Source organism: Trachinotus anak, unplaced genomic scaffold (assembly GCF_046630095.1).
Source record: "Trachinotus anak isolate AG129_WGS33_773 ecotype Australia unplaced genomic scaffold, CSIRO_AGI_Tana_v1 ptg000010l, whole genome shotgun sequence".
In the NCBI taxonomy this organism is placed as follows: Eukaryota; Metazoa; Chordata; class Actinopteri; order Carangiformes; family Carangidae; genus Trachinotus; species Trachinotus anak.
Window position 1 is genome coordinate 4,434,644 of NW_027273861.1, and position 23,830 is coordinate 4,458,473.

The window sequence follows — 23,830 nt, forward strand, 5'->3', positions numbered from 1 at the left end:
CCCTGGGTGTCATGTTCTTTTGCCAAGCAGTTAACATCACAATCGTGGCTCCGAGATCAAAGAGCACACTGAGTATTGTGTTTATAGACTTGGACACCTATATTAGGGATGCATGTAAGCAGGACTTGACACTTGGAGTGATTTAAAGTGATAACTTGATCCTAAAAACTGATAAAGAAAGATCAACAGAGGATGGATTATTCCCTGGAAATAACTTTTAAAATTTCTTTTTGCTGATCACACAGATGGTCTACGCTTACATAACGCTTTTCTTGTCATCTCCACCACTCAAAGCTCTTTACAATACATGCTGCATTCACCCATTCACTCACAAATTCATACATCACAGAATTTGGAGGATCAGTATCTTGCCCAAGACACTTCGACATGTGGATCAAACCACTGACCCTCTGATTAGTGGACGACCTGCTCTACCTCCTGAGCCACAGCTGCCACAGGTGGTGCCCACAGCTCCTCCTCGTTTTCACTCAAATCAGTGTAGATGTACAGTAAGAAATCAGTGCATCAGCATTTGTGCGTTACAATAGTGCAGTGGTTTCCACCACCGTGCAGGAAGGCTCTGGAGTTGAACCTGATGGCCAGCTGAGGCCTTTCAGTGTGGAGTTTGCATGTTCGCATGTCTGCACTTTGGCTTCCTCCCACAGTCCAAAGACATGCAGGTTAATTGCAGACTCTGAATTACCCATAGGTGTGTATGTGAATGTGAATGAATGTTTGTCTCTATATGTCAGTCCTGTAATAGACTGACAATCTGTCCAGGGTGTGCCTAGCCCTCACCCAGGGTCAGCTGGGATTGGTTCCAGCGCCCCCCCCCCCCATTTCTTTATCTCTGCTGGAGGAGAGATAAAGGATTTTTTTAAATGCCGTAGTTAGAACTTCTCTTGCACATTCAAATTAAAGTACCTACATTTTAGCTCTTTATGGATTTACATCTCTTTCCCATGGTCCCCTTGTAATCTTTGTTTTTGTGTCACTAGTAGTTATATAATATTGCTGCTCTGCAAACTGATCTCCTTGGAAATTTGCATTTCATACATGAAATGATATATGATCTCAGTATTATAATAAGGGGCAGAGGAACACGTCTGATAAAAGTCAGATGTCAGAAATAAAAATAACTCTTACTGTGATTTCCTGATATAAATCGTGACAAATATAACAAATAATTCTGTTATGTTTAGCTTTATTTATAATAGTTGATAGTAGTCACACTATGTAACTTTTGAGAAAGGAGAAATTTAAAGTTGAATTTCTAAGCAATGAAATGCACACAGCTATAGACTTACTTGATCTGGTTTTGACCTATAGCCTATTGTTGTGTAACTGACACTGCTGAGTCAGTTTACTGACTAATATGTCTTTACTGGTGTAACTTTCATATAATGCTATAGCATTTTGCAGACAAACATGTTCTTAAACACATTATATTAACTTATGGTGCGTTTTATTTCTCATGAATTCAACTTTTCATATGTAAATAGGAAATTAGTGATTTCCTATTTTAAAATTTGACATTGTCTTGCTTTAAAGCAAATAAACTATAACAATACAGTCGTCAAAATAGCACATTTGTTGCACAACTTTCTGAAAGCTTTTGAAATGACACCATTTCAGAATAAAAAAGAAAAACAGGTGATACTGAACAGGCCACAATCACTACAGCGATCTTTCTGTTCATCTACCCGTATGTTATTTTAAGTGCATACACTTAAAAAAACAGGCACCAAATTTGGGAGAATTGGGTGTCTTGCAATACTATTTAACCATTAGACATAGTTAACCACAAATAAGCAAAGAGAAAAGCCAGACACACATCAGTGCACATATCCACACGTTCCAATTAAGAGTAGTCTCAGGTGAATGGAAATGCTCTCTCTGTTGTGGCCAAGAAAAGCAGCTGTTGCTCGTGAAATGCCATGTTTCCATCCTGACCTTGATTTTGGGTAGCTGCACTCCGATTCATCGCCACAACTCACTGTCAATCAAGCGCTCCTGGTCAGAGGAAATGCAGCAAGGCTCCACCTGGCTTCCATTAACCTGCTGTTGCCCTGGAATAATGTGGAGGAGCTTCCACAGAGTGGTGGGAGTTTTGTGGATATCCCTGTAAACCACCTCTAATAAAGCTGGCCGGCTCTGCCTAAGATGTTATCCTGCACGTGTGAATAAGATCTGCTGTGAAGCCCTTGGCTTCTTTAAAGGGTCTCCTGCGCTCTGGTCAACTCAAGGGCTCTAGGATAGAAAAAAAAATGTACAGACATTTCTTTTTTACCAGCATGCTTCAGGAGATCTTCTCATAAACACACACGCAAACATTCACATACAGAGAAACCTCTATCCGAGAGCTAACCTGCAGGGCTGTCCGTGTTTATCTTCAGCGTGGTAATGAGCGCAGGGCTTTGATGTATGAGTTTTGTATATATATATGTGTGTACATGGAGCAGTGTGAGGAGTGGAGCAGGACATGTAGTGCTCGGGTAAGTGGTGGAGTAATCACAGCAGCGCACGGAAAACCTGGTTCATCAGTTTGACTCGCCACTAGATTAGATTCAGGCTGATGTCAGCCATCATTTAAAACCAGTCTAAGCAAATGAAACAAATCTATTCTGTGTATAACAGCGAGATTAAACTGAGGTTGAAAACCTTACATTTTCATATACATTATTTATTTAGCTTAAATATGAAACAGTGTTGGTGATAGACATATTTTATTGGTCTTATTAAGTGCTTTATATTAACAGTTTGACATTCTGGGAAATCCACTCACGACTGTTGTGGAGAGAAGATTGATACTACTCTCAAATCTAATTTTAGAATACAAAGCCGGAGAAAAGGAGGCGGCTAGCTCAGCTTAGCATAATGACTAGAAACAGAGGGAAACAGCTAGCCTTGCTCTGTCCAAAGGTAAATAAAAAAATCCTTCAAGAACCTCTTAAGTCCACAAATTAGAATGTTGTTTCTCCGTTGTTTAATTCATACAAAAACCAAAGTAAACAAATGACATGTTGTGGTTTCAAGCGCAGTTATGTGCCTGTGATTTCAGTTATGCTGTTTTTGTACGGATGAAAGCTGGGGTACAAATACAGCCGCCCTCCTTCAGCTCTCAGCCTCAAGGGCATATGAATGCAATTCATACACACACGCAACACACGCAACACAAGCAACACAGCTGCAGCTGTGAACCTAAGGTTAGCTATGATTAGCAGAAGACTAAACTATTAGCAACATTCAAAACAGCCACTAATCGCTTGCTCTCATGGTAAATCTACCTACGCAACCAACCACTACAACACATTTAGCTATAACAGGAAAAGAAGTCAGCAGCCTGTTACCTGCCCAGGAGAAGTACAGCAGGCTCTCTCCAGCTCTGAAACTCTCCACCCATGTTGACACATATCCACCTGCAGGGATGTGCACAAACATCTGCATTTATACAGCAGCCAATAGGAACGCTCTCTCTCTGAAAAGACCTATGATTGGCCAAAGTCTTCGGTCACGGGCTGGAAGTCTGAAATCAGAACCAAAAGCAGGTGCAGACATTTAGTTTGACCTCAGACCGCTTGAATTACAATATACTGAAAGGAGATTATTCAGTTTTTGCCCATTGATGACACGTGATTACTGCCGAGTCCAGCTTCAAGCAAACAAGATATAACATTTTAATTATTCAGCTTTAGAGGAGCTGGAATGTGGATTTTTTTCAAAACCTTTGGACAAAGCCACCATTTCCAGTCTTTGTGCTAAGCTAAGCTACCTAGCTGATAGCAGTAGCATATGTAGCATATGGACATGAGAGTTGTATCAGTGAAACAACTCTTTTGATAATTTCACTGTTCCTTTATAAACTAATTCTCCTCACTGTTTCACTATTTTTTTAACGTGAGAAAAAAAAATTATGAACAAAGCATCCAGAACTGTCCTTTAACCTGATAACTGAGAAATGATACTGATACTTTCCATTTGGGAATCAGACTTACATGACAGCAGTTTTGGTCTGTGGTCCGAGCAGCAGACTTTCTGTTGCGGAAATGTGACCAACGATGCTGCCAGTTAATCAGAGTAGTGGCTTATAAATAATACCATTATTAAATTATTAAAAGAGCAGTTAGACATTTAGAGAAACAAGCTCACTCACTGTCTCGCTGAGAGTGATATGAGAAGTTTCTCATGTCTACTCCTTGAGTCCATTAGCTTGATTTATCTTGACGACATGAAGCAGTGAGAAACAGTTGTCTCTGTTCAAAGGTAAAAAAATCTGCCTCCCAGCACCATGAAGCTCAGTAATTAACATGTTGTATCTTGCTTATTTAATCTTGTCTTTGTTATACTTTAATTTTTGTATATTTTTTAGTGATAAGTGCTTTACAGGTGCTGGCAGGCAGAGCTTTTTTAATGTTTGGACAGAGCCAAGCTGTTTCTCATTCTCCAGTCTTCATGCTAAGCTAAGCTAACCATCTTTAGCTTCATAATGTACAGACATAAAAGTGACATCAGTCTCCTCGCATAACTCTGTCAGACGATTCCTGAAGGGGTTAATCTTCACACAGTGTGGAGCGCTGAGAAAAGGCTTTTGGGTGAAGCTAAACTGTAGTTTCTTGCAAACGTAGGAGTCCCACCACCACCCTCTCTTTACAAAGGGCTTTAGGAGTTGGCATTTGTGAGCATGCTTTGTGCATGTGTGTGTGAATGCACTTTTGCAGTTCAACTTGGAGCTGAGTGACACTTTTGGACAGAGATCGTGAAAAGGGAGCAGGGATGAACAGCAAACAGACGGACACGCCGATGGGAGGGCTTTGAGTGTGACTCCTGTGACAGAGGAGAGCTGTGAAACACTGTTGTGTGTAAAAAGCTGAGTGCAGTGAATGAAAGGCTTCGGCCTTCTACAGGGTTGGTACTACATACTTGAGAGTGGTTAAATTAAATGATTCAAGCCTTACACTGGTGGCACTGTCTCAGAAATCTCCAAAGTAAACAGTGTGAAATGAAATTATGACGCTTTGAAATTTCACACACACGCAAAGAACGGGAGCCCCCGCTGGGAAGCACAGAGGAGCAGACCGTGATGAAAATGATTCCACTTCAGCGGCTCCAGGGATAGATCATTTTTGAGGCTCAGGTCCAAACCAGCTCTACATAACTCTGATTCAGCAGAGGGACAGGCAGAAAACGGAGGCTTCCTTCCAAAACCATCCTGACCAAAAGCCCATTCCCAGGAAGGGTGGAGAGGGACCAGCGGCCCTCGGGCATTGCCCGTCTCAGCCGATCTCCATTAGGATAACTCAGGCAGTGAAAAAAACAATGGCTGGCTCCTGAGTATGGCTTTCATTTAATCCTGCTGTATATTCAACCCTGAGTTCAGTTTTATTACCAGACACAGATTCAAACAATCCTGTACACATCCTACATTTGAGGTTCCCTGGATGGAGATCCGGTTTTATAGCTGATATGTTTGTGATTCTGTGTGTGTGTGTGTGTGTGTGTGTATGTGTGTGTGAGTGTGTGTGTGAGTGCATGTCTGGGTGTGTATGAACTGCATTAGCTGTGTGCACATGTAAAGCCTTGTGTGTTTGTGTATTTGTGTACTCCCTGCCATCACCCCCTCTCACTCAAGCTGCATAGGGGTGGTCCCCCTGCTCTCTTGTGCTCATGAAATCACTTCTAAGTGCCTGTAATTTCTCACGCTTCATCAGTACTGTAATTTCAAAAGGCTCCCTCTGAAGACCCTCCTTCAGTGGCGACCTGGGGTTGTCGAATGAAAACATTATTTATCCAGTGACCTCGGAGCTTCAGGAAATGGTTTGCTGGCTATTCAGCGACAGCCTTGAAATAGGGAGCTGTGGTGAGGGACTGCGGGGTTTGTGAAACATGAAACAAAAGGTGGTCTGGCTCCTCAATCTACAGTATCAGGTTTGGGAGATTTCTGAAAAATGCACACATCCATTTGGAAAAACTTGTATGGAACCATTTGTATGTTTGCCAAACTGAGGTTTTCCTCCAGTGAAAATATTTACTTAGAAAAAAAGAAACTCTGAAAGTATTTATTTCAATGCAATCCATTCCTTCACCATGTCCTAAATGTGGTTTCTGTAGTTTTTGGCCCAACTGACAGTCCAGCCACTGAGTGGCTCAGTTCCATGACTGGGTACTTTCAGGTTCAAAGTCACGCTCCTGTGGGGATGATGATCCAAATGTCTTCAAGAAAAATCTTTATCGTGGTAGATCTTTAATTCCTCAATGCGTCATTGTCTGCTAGTGCTGGCTTGTGCATGTGGTGGCTTCATCATCACTTTGTAAGTCGAGTCATGGAAAGCTTCTTTCACTCATACATGTCTGTATTAGTGAGAAATGGTGAGAGACGTCTGGTAAGAAGAATCACCAGACAGTAAAAGAGCTGGAGATGCCGTTCACTGGTGTCTTAGGGTATTACTGTATGTCTGGAGGAGATTTTTAGCCACAATAGCTGCATGGCTTTGTGGATGGCAGTGTCAGTCTGTCGGTTGTTCCATCCAAGTTTTAAATGGATTGCCATGAAATTTTGCACAGACATTCATGGTCCTCAGAGGACGAATCCTACTCACTTTGATGCTCCCCTGACTTTTTCTCTAGCGCCATCATGATGTTAGTGAAAGAAATATCTCTACAACTGTTGATTCCCATGGTACACACATTCATGTCCCCCTCAGGATAAATTGTAATCACTTTGGTGATCCCTGAACATTTTATCTGGCGCCATCATCAGGTCAATTTATCCAATATTTTGATTTATGACCAAAGTTCCTGCAAAATGAATGACATTCCCATCATCCTCAACTGTAATTTGTGTTTATTGCCAGTTAGGAAAAGTAAGACAAGTTTATTTAAATAGCGCCATTCAGACACAATGCAAGGTAAAACATTAAGATAACATAAATGTTACATTTAAAAACAAATTTGAACAAATAACATTAAATTAAGACATATTAAGATTAAATAAAATCAGATCAGAAATTTCTCTTTAAGACAAAAACCTTTCTTTTTTGCCTGAGTATGCTCTCTTCTACTAAATTATACAGACTTTGAGGCAAACAGCACTAAACAACCTTGTTACCTAGCAGACCCAAATGCACCACAGGCTTTGATTACACCGGGTTCAGCCTTTTTCAGGGTTTTAAAGTCTACCCTTTGACACACAGGAAGCCAGGGAACTGATTTGAGGGCCTGTGTGAGTTAGCAAGTATTAACATGCTAACGCATTGTCGTTGTGAGCATGTTGCTGATGTTAGCATTTCTTTAAAAGTGCCACTGTGCCTACAGTAAGTACAGCCTCACAAAGCCACCAGCTTGAACTACAGAATCATGTTCAGAATTGAGTGATTAGTCCTAAACTTCCACAAACCACCAAAGACCATGACCAGACCAACGGATCAGCATGGACTCTCCATGATCTCAAAGCGGCCAAATCTCGATTATCATCTTGCCTGGTATTTAGCTCCCTGGTTTCAGAGATGAGTCCTGTGTGTGTTTCTGTGTGTCTTTTGTGCAGGTGTTGGAGATCAGAGCTGGTCTGGATAACCCAAGGATCTTAGTGAAAGCTGAGTGAAAGTTAATGGGTTGGAGGGTCCTCAGAGGGCACGCAGGAAAAAAGGGGTCATGACATTTAATCGTCCTTCCCCGACAGGCCAAGGCTCTGACAGAGAGGTCAGGGGAGACAGAAATGGACCAAGGAGGACATGGGTGGGGCAGACACACACAAAAGGCCCTCTCAGTGCGGTGATCAGACTTGTCACCCAGTAAGTCTCCCTGTATCCCTCTCTCATGGCTTAACTCAAATACACCTGGAATATGACTCCAGGCCACTGATTACACCATCTCAGCTGCAACAGTGATCTGGGGGGTGGGAATCCCGACTGCAGGACACATCTACTGAAGTTTTGAACTGTAAACCCTTTAAAAACAGCAGTCAGGAAAACACTTGAACACACCACCTCATTGACTCTGAGGTAAACATGCACATCATGATTCAGTCTTTGTTGTAATTGTCAACCAAAGCTGGCCATCTGGACCGCTCTTGAAGCAGTTCGGCGGAGAGCCACAGCACAACAGGAAGCAAATGTCATAAACACGAGCTATATGCGCCGTAAACAAAGGACTACATCACTGCTGATTAAAGAGGGAACGCGTTTGCTGAAGGGGTGTTCAAAAGCAGATCTACACAAAGAGTCAGTGATTAGAGGTAAAGCTAATGACTCTGTGTAGGGTGAAAGTCAACACATCAATGTGAGTGGAGATTAAAAAAAAAAAAGAATATACTATAATGTGAAGTCTGCTTGTGGCCTGATATTTTCAGCATTTTCATACAAATATATGTACAAGTTGTGTTCTTTAGTTCAGGTGGAAACACGTTCACTGCTTCAGCATAAACAGTTAGCTAAGAAAAAAAAGAGTAATCTGGCTTTACTTTGGATACTTTTATTTGAAATTTCATATTTTCCCTCTCATGGGGCCACCTCTGAACGACTGAACCCCAATGAAATACATTGTTCCTTTTATGATTTATTGTGTCAGTGTTGTTTCTGGTTATTTATCATATTGTGTTGTGTCACACTGTAGCACCTTCCTTCATCAGTGAGTGCTATCATAACATTAGCCCTCAGACTAGGTACCTCCCACCCCTGTTAACTAATGAGAGACTGTTCTCTAACTGCAGGAGGTTATTTAAATTTTTTTCAAATCATTGCCATTTTTGTTTCACCGTGAAGAAGACAGAGTACGAGCCTGAACGTTAGTCATTTGCACCTGATCATTAAACTGCTCAAGTGAATTGTGTGCTCCAGTATTTTATTTGGGTCCCGTCATTAGAGGTGGTCCATCAAACTACTTATGGGACAGTAGTACTTGTTCTACTGGAAAAAAAGTACCTGTTGTGGATAAAAAAACCAATATAACAATCTCACCAATGATTTTATATCATATTCTCTCAATCAATTCATAACATATATTACACATATGTAATAAAGTTGAATATGGAATAACCCTAAAAAAAAAGAATTCAGACAAAATGACTGACATGTAACCTCAACATACTGTGCATATTATACAACTCTAAATTAAAAGATATGAATTAAGCAGACATGACACCGTTTTTAATGAAATTATATTAAACTAAATTTTCAGGGGTCTCAAATTATGAAATATTGACCCCTGTTTCCTTTGGAGCTTTGTCTAAGTCTAAGTATATAATAAACATGGCACCATGCATCATTACCGGCACTGGTAGGTGGACACCATCTACTTCCTGGTTTGTTTTTGTTTACATATAAGTCTGCCTTGATTTAAGGTTCAGCCTGGAGGAGTTGGTTCAGATGGTTGTGGAGCAGCCGGCTTCAGGCCAGAAGAACCATCTGTTCCAGCAGCTCTTGATTGTTGGTAAATTGTGGTTTCTGGCCTTCTAGCTGAGAGGTCAGTCAGACCTCTGGTGTACTGCTCTCTGGTACACTGTGGTTTCTCAATTTTACAACAGACAAATTTGAGCCAAAACACAAAATATTCTGAAGTTTTGGTGGTTAGTATTGAATGAGGAAAATGATGGTGAGTGTTTTTCAGAGGAATGTAAAATGCATGTGTTATCTGTGTAGTGTAGTAATGTGGCCTCTACAATGGCTACTATGGAATGACCTCTAAGTATTAATTGATCTGTTTTCATAATGACGATCACACTGGTACATCCATTTTCAACTACAAACACTAACAGAAAGTGCATTTGATATGAAAATAAACTTTTTTTTCATATGATGTATGTTAATAGAAATAAATCTCGACAAATATTCTGATACTCATTTATCTGTTTATCCTCTTAGTGCTGTTACTTGCATGAGTGGCTGTTACAGAGGGATCTTTAAGTCAGGGTGGCAATACAATATTTAATTCCACTATATTTCCAATATATTTTTGTCATTTAGTCGCTGATGCTGACATACTGAGTGAATATGGTATAGGCTCAGAGAATATACTGACATCCTAGTCACCTACAAAACCAAATCCAGAAACTCAGCCTTGTCAGGTGTGGGCTATTTGATACAAATATGTGTGTGGAAGTTTCCCATTCAGAAATGTAATATATAACATATACGTCATATCCTATAAGGGGATATATAGGGCATATTTGTTTTTCTTATTAATTTCTATCTTCCCATTCTGCGAAAGGTGCCTCAGACTTTTGGACCCTACTGCACATAATATCAACATATACTGACAAGCTTTGGCATGGATATTAATATGGAGCATATGTCAACAACATAAGCATACACAAATTAACATGCATATTTGTATGGTGTTGACATATAGGGTATGTCAATAATGAATAACTAATTTTAAAATATTTTTTACATTTTTATTTTATATATCCACGTGTTTCATAAATGGAAATTCAATATATGTACACATACTACATTTGCGTATGGGCTGACTCATATATTTGGGGACCCATTTGCTAGGTACCAAGTTGTGTTTGTGTGTACAGTTTGTCAGGGTTTCAAGACGTACTACTACTGTTACACACAGTCGTGGCGTTGCTCTCCCCCTGTGCTGGCTGGGAGCGCAGCCTGGGGGAAGCACAGGCTGGAGCTGCACCACAGAAAAGGTCGCTTCTGGTTACCAACTCTGGACCAATCAGGACGCCGCTCTGCCTTCCTGCAGCTGGAGCAGCAGAAGTTCAACCTGGACCGCTCCGCGAAGAAACTCTGCTCTAGATTTAAACTGACAATGCTTGTTCCCCTCCGCTGACACATCTGATAGCCAACCAGTTGTCATTGAAGGAAACTTTTCCGAGTAATGACAATGTTGGGTATGTATGTGCCAGACAGATTTTCCCTGAAATCGTCAAAGGTCCAGGATGGAATCGGTCTTTACACGGCGAGGCGAGTGAAAAAGGTTTGTTGTTTCTGGCTGGGCAACTTTGTAACCGAGTTTAGACGCGGGAAGCGATTATTGTTGGTTTTTAGACATTTCTAAACGTTGTAGAGACGGGTTTGTTCGCCTTGTTCCCTCTAGTCGCTGTCAAAGTCTCAGCCTCGACCCGGGGCTGCTCTGACGTGAAGTGCCACGTAGCTGCAGTAACTCCAGTGGTGTGTGTCGGTCACCGCTGAACGATGTGCTCAGCTCCTGTTTCATGAACAAACTCTACATGACCTTTACATCAGGCTGAAACCTTAAAGCTCTTTTTACGTCATTTCGTCAAAACTGAAGACATTTTCCCACCGCTGTCAGGTACACGGAGAGGTCATACGCAGCTGCGAAATGTTGCAGTGGATGAATGGGCTCAGGTATCAGTGGGGCTATGTTCACAATCAGGAGGGTATTGTCATTTAAATCTGTGGCACTGTAGTAAAACATGCTGGGGATGAACATGAGCGCCACATTTTGACCACGCCCCCTGTTTTTTTGGCACTTATGGAAAGTTAAAAAGAAAAAAAGTCCTGGAGTGAGGGATGTGTTCACATGTCACATTAAAGAGTAGGCCTGCCCACCAGCCATCCACAGTGCAAAAATCATGGTGTGGACCGTCCACTGGGGTGTATAATGTTTTATTATAATTCATTCAAAGGCTGCTAGTTTGTTTTACAGTGGAATCATGTTTTGACAAACGATCCCTCTGTTTGTTTTAAAGGGAGAAAAGTTTGGCCCCTTTGCAGGTGAGAAAAAGCTGCCTAGTGAGCTGGATGAAAGCTCGGACACCAGGCTGATGTGGGAGGTGAATGCACACACAACCTGCCTTGTTTCTGTAGTACTGTACAAAAGTGAAGGTTGCAGGTTTTAAAGGTACAAGTGGTTTAAATTAGTTTAAAACATTTTTTTTTCCTTAGATGAGAAGTGCACAAATCATTCTCCTCATAACACTAACCTTGCACACACAACACTGGATCAATTATGGATGAGGTTAATTAACAGAGTAAGTCCTTAAATACATCCTTTACCATAGGAGAGCCGTGAAAGAGAGACACAGCTGCTTGCATGTGTGTCCAAACGCATTCTCCATTTTTCTGTGATACAGAGAAGAATTAATTGTGTTGCAGATCAATTAACCACACTGGCCGATTTAAACTGACTCTTATGTTGCGGGGGAGCCACTGATGGTAACCGCTAGAACACAGGCTGTGATGTAGTTATCTGTAGCTGCCACATTGTGAGGTACAGACCTGTGCTCATGATAACATGTTCATATGTAAGGCCAAACACACTTTGATGAACAGAACCCAAACCATGAAAGGAACAAGAGAAGAAGAAGAATCAATCATTTACTAAAATTGTTTTTTTTTTTTCTTCAGGTCCGTGGTAGTAAAGGAGATGTGCTGTATATTCTGGATGCGAGTAACCCACGTTATGCCAACTGGCTGCGGTTTGTCCATCAGGCGCCTTCGCAAGAGCAGAAGAACTTGGCAGCCATACAGGTATATTTCCTCTCAGTGGATAATGAATCGCTCACACTTAGGGGAAAGAGAGTGATACATATTATGGGTAATACACATCTGTCAGGACCAGCTCAAAGAGAAATATTTTTGACTTTTCTTTTGACTACAGGTAGAAGATGCTGGAATTTAGTTAAATTCTTTAAACTTTAAACTGAACAAATAGTGAAACTTATTTTCAGTCTGGAGAATCTTCGAAGCAACAAAAAGTCGTTTTACTTTTTTACAGTAGAGCAGGTCAAAAAAGTGAAAAAAAAGCTGTGTTTTTTGTGTGTTTGTTCTGTAGTCATCCCAGAAGATGAGTGTGAACATGGTAAATATAACATAGCTAAGACAAATATGCAAACATACAAGCTGAGCTGAAGGAATTAAAAGGTTAGGTTAGGTTAAAGGTGAAAATGGAAGTATCAATATGATGACCTTTCATGCCGAAGGATGCATGTTGTTCATTTACAGTGAAAAAAAACCAATTTTGGCTTCATGTCTATTTGTAGCCAGATGTCTGAACTATTTTGTAAATTACTATGAATTGTGTGTAAAAGTGGACAAAGTGTTTATTTGCATTTAGGAGACATACATGTATTAGGATTTTGCTTAGGAAATGTTTTTGTGATTGTTAATCCTTCAGGAACTGCCGCCTTGAGATTCTTTCTTTGTGCTTTTTTTATTACATTGACAAACAAAGCATTAATAACAGTAACCAGAACTACCAGAAAAATACCACAAGAACCTTTTAAATGTACAAACACACATTCACATGTGAAAACAGCTTCACTGCATTGGATCTGGGTAATTTCACATCTTGCACGCGTTCTGTCACGGTGGAAGAAAAATAGAGGTGGAACAAAGAGAAGATGAACATTTCAGGTTGTAGGGCCAAGTTCCCTCCATTAATACACAAATGCCCAAGTGATTGGTCGTTTAAAGGTCATCCATGTGGGTTAAAAGTCTGTGTTCCATCAGCAGTGACATTTATTGTGCAGCTTTCCTCTTGTTAATCATTATTTATGTATATTTAGAATCCCATAGTTAAAACAGAATGATGGTTTGATTTTATTAGCATGACCTTTAAGGACAGGGGAGTTAATGATAACATTTTTAAAGGTTTGAGCTTTTGACCTGTGGCCTCAATCAGGCCAGAACTGGCTGTTGTCTGAGTGTAATGAGTTCAACCTTCAGCCGGTCTTAATAGTTACTCACTCTGCATTACCATAAATAGTTGTAGCTGTGTTTTAGCAGGAATGCTAATGCTTTTCTAATTAGCGGCATTCTTCTCAGGTTTGCTAGGTGTAGTTCTGCCAGTGCTCCATGGCATCGTTAGCAATGTGTGATTACTCAACAACAACAACAACCATGTTATCCTCTCTTAGGATGGAGAAAACATCTTCTACCTGGCTGTTGATGACATAGAGACAGACACAGAGCTCCTCATAGGCTACCTGGACAGTGATATGGAGGAAGAGGAGGAGGAAGAAGAGGAGGAGATCATCAAAGATGAGGATGAAAACAGTAAAGACACCAAGCATCTTGTTGAAATGGGTACAGTGAAGTTATGTTTCCTCATTTGAATAATATTCAAACACAATTATTGCTAATACTATTGCTAAAAATACATGAATTACCTTTTAGATCCCAGCTGTGTGACCTAACATGCTCATTGTGTGTGAACCACATCTGTACAGAACTGGTAACAAAGAAGGAGGACCACCCCTGCTTGCTGTGTGAGAGCAGTTTTCCCAGTGAGGAGATCCTGGCCGCCCACCTCCAGAGTCTGCACCAGAGGCCCAGCACCGAGGAGAAGGAGTTCAAATGCAGAAACTGTGGCAAGAAGTTCCCCATCAAACAGGCTCTGCAGCGCCAGTGGGTTTACTGATTCATTCCTTAACTGGCGGTGGAACTGTTTTATCTTACTCTCATTTTTTTCCATGAAAGCTAAAAGCTCAGGTCATTAAAAAGTCTGAAAAAGTGATAAATCAGTTCTGTACAAATGTAGATGTGAGAGTATGAGTCAAGTTAAAAAAGTTGGTTTTAACAGTATTTATTTGTTTGCTTCTAATAAGAGACAAAAGCATAATTAATTCAGAATGAATAGAAATTCGCTTTTGTTTGGGAAATACACTTATTCCCTGTGAGAAGATTGATGCCACTCCCATGTCTGTCTGTTCACTGCCAGTTAGCTTAGCTTAGCATATAGGCAGGGAAACAGTTAGCCTTGCTCTGTGTCTGCTTTGTTTGATTTTTCCTGATCTCTTGTCACCACAACCAAGAAGTAGTCCGACACATAACCCACTAATTTTCATTGTGACGTCAGTGTTTGTGTGGAATAAACAAATGAGATATAACATGTAAATTATTGAGCTGGTAGGGGAAATTTGTTACCTTTGGACATAGGGAGGCTAGCTGTTTACCCCTGTTTCCAGTCTTAATGCTAAGCTAAGCTAACAGCTGTTGGCTGTTGCTTTTACCGTACAGAATTTCTCCTCTTTACAATTTATTTTTTTAACGTTCTAACTTTAATTCCAACAAGCCATCACCCTGATGTGTTTCATTTCCTACATGGTGCCTAATTTGTTTTTATTTTGAATCCTTCCGCAGTGTTTTGCATTGTTCTGAGTCACTGGATCCGTCAGCTGACTCTAAAGCTCACCAGTGCTCCTTGTGCCACAACACATTCAGCTCAGAGTCCAGGTAACGTACATTGTCCAAAGGGAATTTATAAGCTGTATACAGTACAATGCACAATGTTCCAAAGACACAGTTTTTACCATTTGAAATTGTTATTATTATAATATTTCTCTGTAAGTCATGAAGCTATTTCCTCTGCTTTCTTCCTCTGTGCCCTGTGTGTACAGCTTTGAACAGCATAAGGAAGCCTGTAGAGGAGATGCCAGGTTCATCTGTAAAGCGGAGAGCTGTGGTAAAAGATTCAAGAGCAAGGATGCGCTGAAGAAGCATAAAGGAAATGTTCACACAGGTTGGCGTCTGCACCTCTCTCTGTGATTTTCTTCCCCTCTCTCTGTCCACATGCATCGCCTTTCCACTGATTTGCAAAACATAGACTAATGAAGTTAATTGTCCATCAGCAGCCTCAGCACTGGAGGAGCTGCAGTTACAGTACTTGACCTCGATCAGTTTAAATCTCTGCAATATTGAGACGCATCTCTAATTACTCACGCTCCATAATTGCTGACCTGTGTGTTCAGGGGCTGCTAACTCTTTTTAGATAATTGGACTTCCACAGCTATTTATGATGGGATGTAGGGCAGTGGGGATCTGCGCAGCCTTACACATGAATCAAGTATCAGCCCGAGATTAAGACATTCATCTCAGACGCTGATGGAGTCGAGATCTGGGCCTTTATGATTTACCAATGTTGTTAGGACAAGTGGTGTGTGTGTGTGTGTGTGTGGGCGAGGGGGGAAGTGGCTCAGCCGCATCAGATGTGGGTCATGTGATTGAGATGGAGCTAAGGGAAGGGTCCTGAAATGGTGGGACGGTGCAATCACTGGGCCTACGATGAGGAGAAATCTTTGTCCAGTGAAACTTTTGATGTTTTTCTGTTGCTGTGTGATGATTGTCATGAAATTGTTGCCGTGATTGCCCACTTTTGACTTCAGTCCTGTAGTTTAGGCTCCGTAATTTTCTTCTAGCTCTTCTTCTTTCACAGGAAGCGCACGACAGAAACTCACATGCACCATATGCAACAGAAAATGCTCCTCCTCTCTGAATCTACAGGAACATAGAAAGGTGAGACTCTACAGTGAACATCTACGATGCAGCTCAAATGATCATGCCCAGATATTTTGCGCTGGATCTGAGGGGATTTGCTCAGCTTAGCTAGTTTTGCATGATCCGTTTTTACAGTGATGTGTCTTTATTGGTGTACAGTGGAATCCATCGCCCTCCACTGTTTCTATAACCTAGACTAACCTCTTAATCTCTCTTGAGTTCACTTTGTTGAGCTGTTCCCTCTCCATGTGAGGGTGTCTTTATGATCAAGTTGTTACAAATTCATTCAGGGTGACACAGAGCAGAGGGTTGGTTTCTTTTTCACTGGCTCATCCCACAGGTCTAGTGAAATTTAAGAGGCTCTGTTGGCAGACAATAAGGTTTTAGCCTTGGCGTCAGGATTCTCCCTCTTACTGATGGATCGCAGATTTGAATGGGGCTGTTTAAACACTATCCTGAAACCTTTTCATACAAATATATATTTATTTTGGTACTGTGTGTTTCCAGTGAAAGCTTATGCTCAGTACATTTGCTGTTGTAGACATCAATGAGGAGGTGGATCTTTCAACGGTTACACTCCTCCGTTGCACGCAAAGTAGGTTAATGTGTGTTCCATTTAAAGATGAAATTTCATTGCAGTTATGTGCTGTTGTAATAATTAATGATAATTTTTAACATAGCTAGCAACCATCGGTGGAGATTTATACAGGAAACAGCAGGTTGCGTTGGTGGGGGCGTGTTTTTTAAGGTACCAGTGAGACAATGAAACACAATCAGGGGGCCCAGGTGGAGTGACAGAGTGTGTTTAAATGCTTATCAGATGTCAAAACTCACAGGCAGAGTTTTACAACTCTGGAAAGTTATCAAGTCTTTCGTTCACTTCTACTGAAGCCCAAACCGAGGAGAAATTCAAGCGTGAGTTTCCTGTTTCGCTGCAGTCCCCAGACGCTGCAGGTCAGAGTTCTTCAGCTTTGACTGAGTGGATGCGTCCTGATAGAAACAGTGTATAGAAATGGAGACATTATTATTCTAATGTGTTTTATCACATTACCTGCATCAGAAATGTGACATCACAGCTGGTGCAGCGCCTTGCTGGACGGTTAAACTTTTTTGCATCGACACCCCGACTGCATCAAGGGACTGGCTCCACTCAAATGAAGGAGAGGGTTAGTGTTGGTCTGACCCAAGGGTGAAGGTTTGGTCTCAGCATTAGTAGGTACACAACAGGCCATCCAAAACAAAGAGGACTATAATGCTGTCAACCGAATAGTTCAGATATAAACTATACGCAACAACCAATAAAAGACTAAAGGCAAGTAAACTTTAGGAAGTGATTTAACTTTTAAAAACTAGTTCTGACCATCTGCAACACTAAAATGCTGCTAATCCAGTGATGCGTCAGTATTAGCAATTGAGTCATGTAAGGCTGGTGAGGATAGGTAGCTAAAGCAGGTTTTCTTTTTTTTTTTAAAGATATTATTTTGGGCTTTTGTGCCTTTATTTGATAGGACAAGGGAGATTGACAGGAAAGGGGCAGAGAGAGGGGAACGACATGCAGGAAGGAGTCGGGCCAGCGACTCACCTGCCAAGAGCATTTGCGCTCATGTGGTATGCACCCTAACCATTTGGCTATCGGGTCACCCCTAAAGCAGGTTTTCATTTTAAATCACAGTGGCTGCTGGCTGGTTAGTTCACTATTACTCATGCTCTGGTTGGTGAAAATGCACCTGATGTCTCTTTTTTGGTGGCCTGATATCTACAAAGTACAAAATGAAGTTTTGTGTGCTGCAGTTCAGACAACAGAGGACAGGTAGTCATCTGAAATACTACATTTTCAGCCATGCTTGAGGTCTGGACTGACGCTGATGACTGACTGTTGTCAGTGTGCAATATTTGTACATGAAGTGAGCCTCTAGATAGTCCCCGCTCTTTAAGCCAATCAACCGGTCGTCTTAGAGTTATCTAATATGACTTCACTCCAAACATAGTGCAAACAAGTTCACTCAAATATTGGTAGGGACAATTATGTAATTGAAAAACATTGGTAGGGACATGTCCTTACTGTCCATATGCAAACCTTCACCCATGGTCTGAACAAAACCTGAAACTGTTGTGGAAAAGACAGGAGCCACCAGAGAAGCTGCTCTGGTTTTTTCTTATTATGAGTTGATAATTCACTTGGGCTGTGTGGATTGATCATGCACAGTGTAAACACTTGCTGGATTAGTGCACAGGTTGTCTCACACAATTTGTCTCATTGGTTGTCATTCATTAACGTGCATTCTTCATCCATTATCCCAGCTGCTAATTGTGACATTTCATTTTCTCCTGCCAACATCTATCATCCAGATTAATGAAGAGGCGTTAATTCACCCCCGTCAGATTATTTATCATCAAGCCACTTGCAAACTATTCAACATTTAAAGTCACCTGGAAGTTGACATAGTTCTGCAATTCTCCAGGGTGTTTTAAAATAGAAATATGTAATAGTCCTGCGTGGCCTCCTTATGTGTCTATGTGCCAGTTTTGCTATTATGTGGCTCTTGCAGAAATGTTTTCCAATCTTGCACTATTGTCTAAATTTAGGCCAGTTACATTACATTTTGAAGAACTCAGTCCTGCTTAGGCAAAGTGTTTCTGTCAAAAAAAATCTGGTGTATTCATAGAACCTCAATCAAAGACATCGAGGCATTAACTATTATTCTTGCTGAAGAGCAATCAAACTTTCCCTAATGACACATTAGTTCCAAAGCAGCTTAAAACTGCCATTATCACCATTTAACTGAACAAGCTTTTGCAGTAGCAGCTGTGACAAAAGGAGCTGCTCAGCATTAGCATATGCTATTGTAGCTGTACGAGCGATTGAACTTGCTATGATTGGAGTTTTACTCTAAAGCAGAAAAAAGGGTTTAAACTATTCATCACTTCAGTAGCTTTTCTGTCTGTCGACATCAGTCTGATGAAAACTGACTGAGATCCTTTTACAGGGGCTTCTACGGTGGCCCTGAGAGCTCAATGCACTGCATCTTAAAAAACATATGCAAATAGATGAAACACAAACAGATTCAGAAATCATCAGTTTGACAACACATGTGCTGCAAATACTCACAACACAATGAAAGTGTTTCCAGGGGACACAAAAAAGTGATGAACCAGGCTGAGACGCACTTGCATGTGCACTTCAAAAGTCACAAAGCAACAGCAACTGGGTCCCAACCAGGTTCATCACTTTTTTGTGTCCCCTGGAAACACGTGTTTTGTGTATTTGCAGCACATGTGTTGTCAAACTGATGCAGATATTTTCTGAATTTGTTTGTGTTTTGTCTACTTGCATGTGTTTTCTTAAGTTGCAGTGCATCGACCTCTCAGGGCCACCGCACACTTTACCCTGAAGACCAAAATTTTAATACACCTTTTATTCCTCCTCTGTTGCAGGTACATGAAATATTTGATTGCCACGCGTGCAATAAGAAGTTCATTTCTACAAATCAGCTGAAACGCCACATGATCACACACTCAGGTTGGAAAACGCTGCACTGAAAACATCACTCCTGAACTTTATGCACCATCTCTGTTTACCTGAATGCATCTCTCTTGATCTTTTGCTGGTTAGAGAAGCGACCGTACACCTGTGAGATCTGCAGTCGTTCCTTCAAGCGCCTGGATCAGGTGACGGCTCATAAGATCATCCACAGCGAGGACAAACCTTACAAATGTAAGCTGTGTGGGAAGGAGTTTGCTCACCGCAACGTCTACAAGAATCATAAGAAGGTGATCACATAATAATCCACTAGTGAGCTAATAGTTACTGTAATTAGGATTTCACAAGTGTGGTAATTATTTTCTTTATACCATCATATCCAGCTGGTTGCTTTGTGCTACAATTATTAGTCAGGCTGTAATCAATCAGGGTCTCGTTGGTGGTGGTGGTTATCTGTAGGGTCTTTGGCCTCCTCCACCCCTGAGGTTCCCCATGTTTACTTTTGGGATTGAGGTGTCACTCAGATAGATGGGTCGGGGACAGACGGAGGGGGGAGCAGAAAAACAGAAGCACTTTGAACTATAAGCCTCTCGAGCCGCTTGTCCTCATCAAGTCAACAAACTAAATAGGCTACGGAGCCTTACCCATGATCCTCTCACATCAACATCCACGGTGCGGCAGGAAGCCCTCACACATCACAGACACACTGATGCTGCTCTGCTGTCTCTGCAGACCCACTCTGAGGAAAGGCCCTTCCAGTGTGAGGAGTGCAAAGCGCTGTTCCGCACCCCCTTCTCTCTACAGCGTCATCTACTCATTCACAACAGTAAGTATGAGGGTGAGTCCTGCTGAACCTGCCCGCAGTGCATACATATCCCCACAAGTGAAGGTGCAATGATCAATCATTTACTTTATTAGTCCATTGACAGGAAATTAATTTTGATAATTGACTAATTAGCGGCCACTGTAGCTACAGCTGACAGTCATGCTAAATGCTAAACTTAATGTAACAGTAGCACAAGTAGGAAAGAGGCATAAAGTCAACAAAATGACTCAGTAATCTGCATCGTACTGCAATATTTACCTACAGTAAGTAGCTTAGCTAACATTAACCCCTAAAAGCAATGTACTGGTCATACCAGACCAAGCAAGACCTGTAGCTGCAAAACACCTGTGTGTACTGAGCTGAGTGACTGCTCATCAACACAACTTTTCATCTGTAAGAGGAACAACAAATTAGAGGTTGTTACGCTCTAAATCATTTAAAATATTTCGTATTTTATACTTATTGTTTACTTTGAGTTCTGGGAAACTGTGGTGGACTTCACTGTTTTCACAGACTCAAATATTAATCAGTTTATAGTGATAGTAATTGTTAGTTACAGCTCTACACAAAGTTAATGTTATTTTTTCCTCTTGTTTTGTACCATAACAAAACTAATCTGATCATTTTTACATGAAATTAAGCAATGGCATTTAAATAATTCACTCTTCTAGAATTGTAACCATCTTAATCTTTAAGAACAAAAGTTAAGACCAGTCATGACGTGATAGTCCTATACCTTACCCCTGTGGATATTTCCATTAACAATAGACGTTGTAACTCTATCAAACATCTCACCAAGGAGACATTAGAAAGCATACAGGTTGTTCTGGGTGCTCTCGTCTGACAGAAACTTTCTTTTCGGACAGTTGAGCCACAGTCGAGGCTCAGCAGGATGCGGTGCTGGTCCTCAAATTGAGCCAGATAACAAAGAGATTGTACTGCTGAAGGCATTTCCTGCCGCTGTCTCTGGAGGCAGGCTATATAATACCAGGACTTGTATTCAGTATCAAGTTCTAGACGGTATGTGGGGTGGGAGGATCAAGTATGTGCTTTCATTGTACTGCAGGTGAGAAAATAGCCACATGCCACTGAATAAGTGTGTCTATCTTTGTGAGTTAGTGTTGGGGCAGCACTTGAGCGCTGTAGTGGCGGCCCGCAGTGAGAAGATGAAGCACAGCTGTCGTGAAAAGTTCAGGTGAAATCACATCCAAACTCAGAGTCCTCATGCAGGAACATTTTTCAATTCTTACCCTAAATCTCTCCCACTTTTTTATTTGTGGTTTGTTTGTATGGGCTCCAAGTCAGATTCACCAAACTGTGAGAAAATTGATAACTGAGACAAACCTGTCAGAAATTATTTGTTTTAATGTTTGTGAGATCTGATCATCAGCAGGATCAAATATGGTTGATAAAATATATCTACATATATTGAATTTCTATAATGAAATATATGTACATATAAAATAAAAGCACAAATTAAAAAAATTATATATGCAACCTATCAGAAATTGCAATAACTTCATATATTGACATATAAGTCTAGCCCATATAAATATTTCCTGTATGTATGCTTATGCTGTGGACATGTTACATAAATACTGCATATACCCATCCCAAAGCCTGTCAGTATGTGTTGAAATTATATACAGAAGGGTCCAAAAGTCTGAGACCACTTTCCCAGAATAGGAAGATATAAATTAATAAGAAAACATATAGAAAGCAAATAGAGTTTTTATATGTATGTTGAATTAGAAACTTGCATATATAAATTTATAATAAATAATTAATAATTAATTAATACAGCTTTTACTGTGGGTGTTTCATTGTGGTTATGAACGTATTTCTTCATATTTAGGATGTATTTATGTGATAATAATATATCCCCTTGTAGGTGACATATATGGCAACATCATTCTTGATGTAGTGACATATATGTCATATATTACATTTCTACGTAAGACTACCTGTTGTTCTTGTGGAGTTTCACTGACAAAAATGTTCCCAAAGAGTGAAAACAATAATTTCACACCACAAATAGAACAATTGATTAGAGGATCTGAAACAATTAGATATAAATCATTAACACAGCTGCTAATCACGTATCAACACCATTGTTATTCTGCTGATCAGGATTGTGTCAAATTTTATTTTTGTATATTTTTATTTTAATGAATAAATAGTCAGAGGTAATTTATTTAAACGTTAAATTTATTCAAATGAAGGTGTTACAGTTCTTACTTCTTTGTTGTGTTTGACTCGTACGAAAGGCCTGGACCACTCTTTAAGTTCTGTAAGAACACATCTGTTGATGTGCTTGGTTCTTGCCTGAGGTTCACTGAAACATGGTCCCTGCTTTTGGCAGCAGCAGTGGTGGAGGCCCTGGTCCTGGGTGATCATTGGAGCTGCCCAAACAGTACTAGGTGCTACATGGGGATTGGATGCTGGTGCTGCTTGGGTCCCATCACTCTCCCTGTTAGATTCCCTAGGATCTGAAGGTTGCCCACCAAAAAATCTCAGCCCCCTCCACAATCAACCAACTAGACTGAGCAAACCTCCTCCTGAGGGTCTGGGTGGCGTGGGTGGTGGAAACAAACTGATTCGGCACCTCAGTTACAGCTCAGCCTAATGGCCTCTGGGCTTGCCCCACTGATGGCCGGATCTGGTCCCTGTTCCGCTGTGGGCCCCCCAACCCCACCCACAATCAACAGACATACACACACACACACACTACCCCACACATACACAAGCTTCCCCTCCTTTCCTTTTTCTTTGTATTATAATTATAAACATTTACAGTGTGCTCCACATATGTAGATATTTATCAACACCTCAATGTCACACACACACACACACACACACACACACACTCACACTCACACACACACACACCTGCATTTTTACATCCCAAGCACTAAACATTATTAGCCATTATTATCATGTCTTTTTTCTTTCTCTTTCGTGTTTCACTGAAACATGCGCAGCACATTTATGTTAAGGTCAACTGTCAGTTGAGGACTTCTGGTTGTTTTTAGACCTTGAGAGTGTGTGAATCTATAAATTAGTGCCTGTGTAAGCTGCATGTTTTAATACTAGACTGAAGCTCTGCTCCGAGTAGCAATGAAATCTATACGTGTGGGTGTCGTTGACATTAACTATCATCGAGTGAATGTTTCGATTTGATTAGAAACACAGTGGACCTCCAGCTTTTCGCCGCCGTTTCGTTTTACTGAGCCGACCGTCATCGGCCTTGGTAACAGGAGAACGAGCACAAGCTTGTAACCACTTGCTCCCACCAAACACACACGCAGTCTCTCTCCAAATTACTCTGTGGAA

At 40.9% G+C, this 23,830-nt stretch overlaps 1 protein-coding gene and 1 long non-coding RNA gene across 3 annotated transcripts in view; one reads left to right on the forward strand and one right to left on the reverse strand.

Annotated features, from left to right (window-relative positions):
* Positions 1-1,673: 1,673 nt before the first annotated feature.
* On the reverse strand, positions 1,674-5,530 carry LOC139626621 (uncharacterized). Its single transcript, XR_011692362.1, has 3 exons — positions 3,996-5,530; positions 3,351-3,526; positions 1,674-2,250 (listed from the first exon to the last, which is right to left on the reverse strand). It is a non-coding gene; the product is annotated as an uncharacterized lncRNA (long non-coding RNA).
* Positions 5,531-10,595: 5,065 nt separating this feature from the next.
* prdm5 (PR domain containing 5) overlaps positions 10,596-23,830 on the forward strand; it is a 34,542-nt gene continuing 21,307 nt past the window's right edge. Inside the window, exons 1-11 of one of the 2 annotated variants that reach the window (XM_071487031.1) lie at positions 10,596-10,926; positions 11,663-11,746; positions 12,321-12,443; positions 13,832-14,000; positions 14,144-14,321; positions 15,057-15,149; positions 15,314-15,435; positions 16,129-16,208; positions 19,626-19,710; positions 19,804-19,961; positions 20,404-20,497. In XM_071487031.1, the coding sequence (XP_071343132.1) occupies positions 10,828-10,926; positions 11,663-11,746; positions 12,321-12,443; positions 13,832-14,000; positions 14,144-14,321; positions 15,057-15,149; positions 15,314-15,435; positions 16,129-16,208; positions 19,626-19,710; positions 19,804-19,961; positions 20,404-20,497 (1,285 nt within the window). In that variant the 5' untranslated portion in view covers positions 10,596-10,827. The remainder of the gene's footprint in view (positions 10,927-11,662; positions 11,747-12,320; positions 12,444-13,831; positions 14,001-14,143; positions 14,322-15,056; positions 15,150-15,313; positions 15,436-16,128; positions 16,209-19,625; positions 19,711-19,803; positions 19,962-20,403; positions 20,498-23,830) is intronic. The other variant, XM_071487032.1, reaches the window with a different exon arrangement.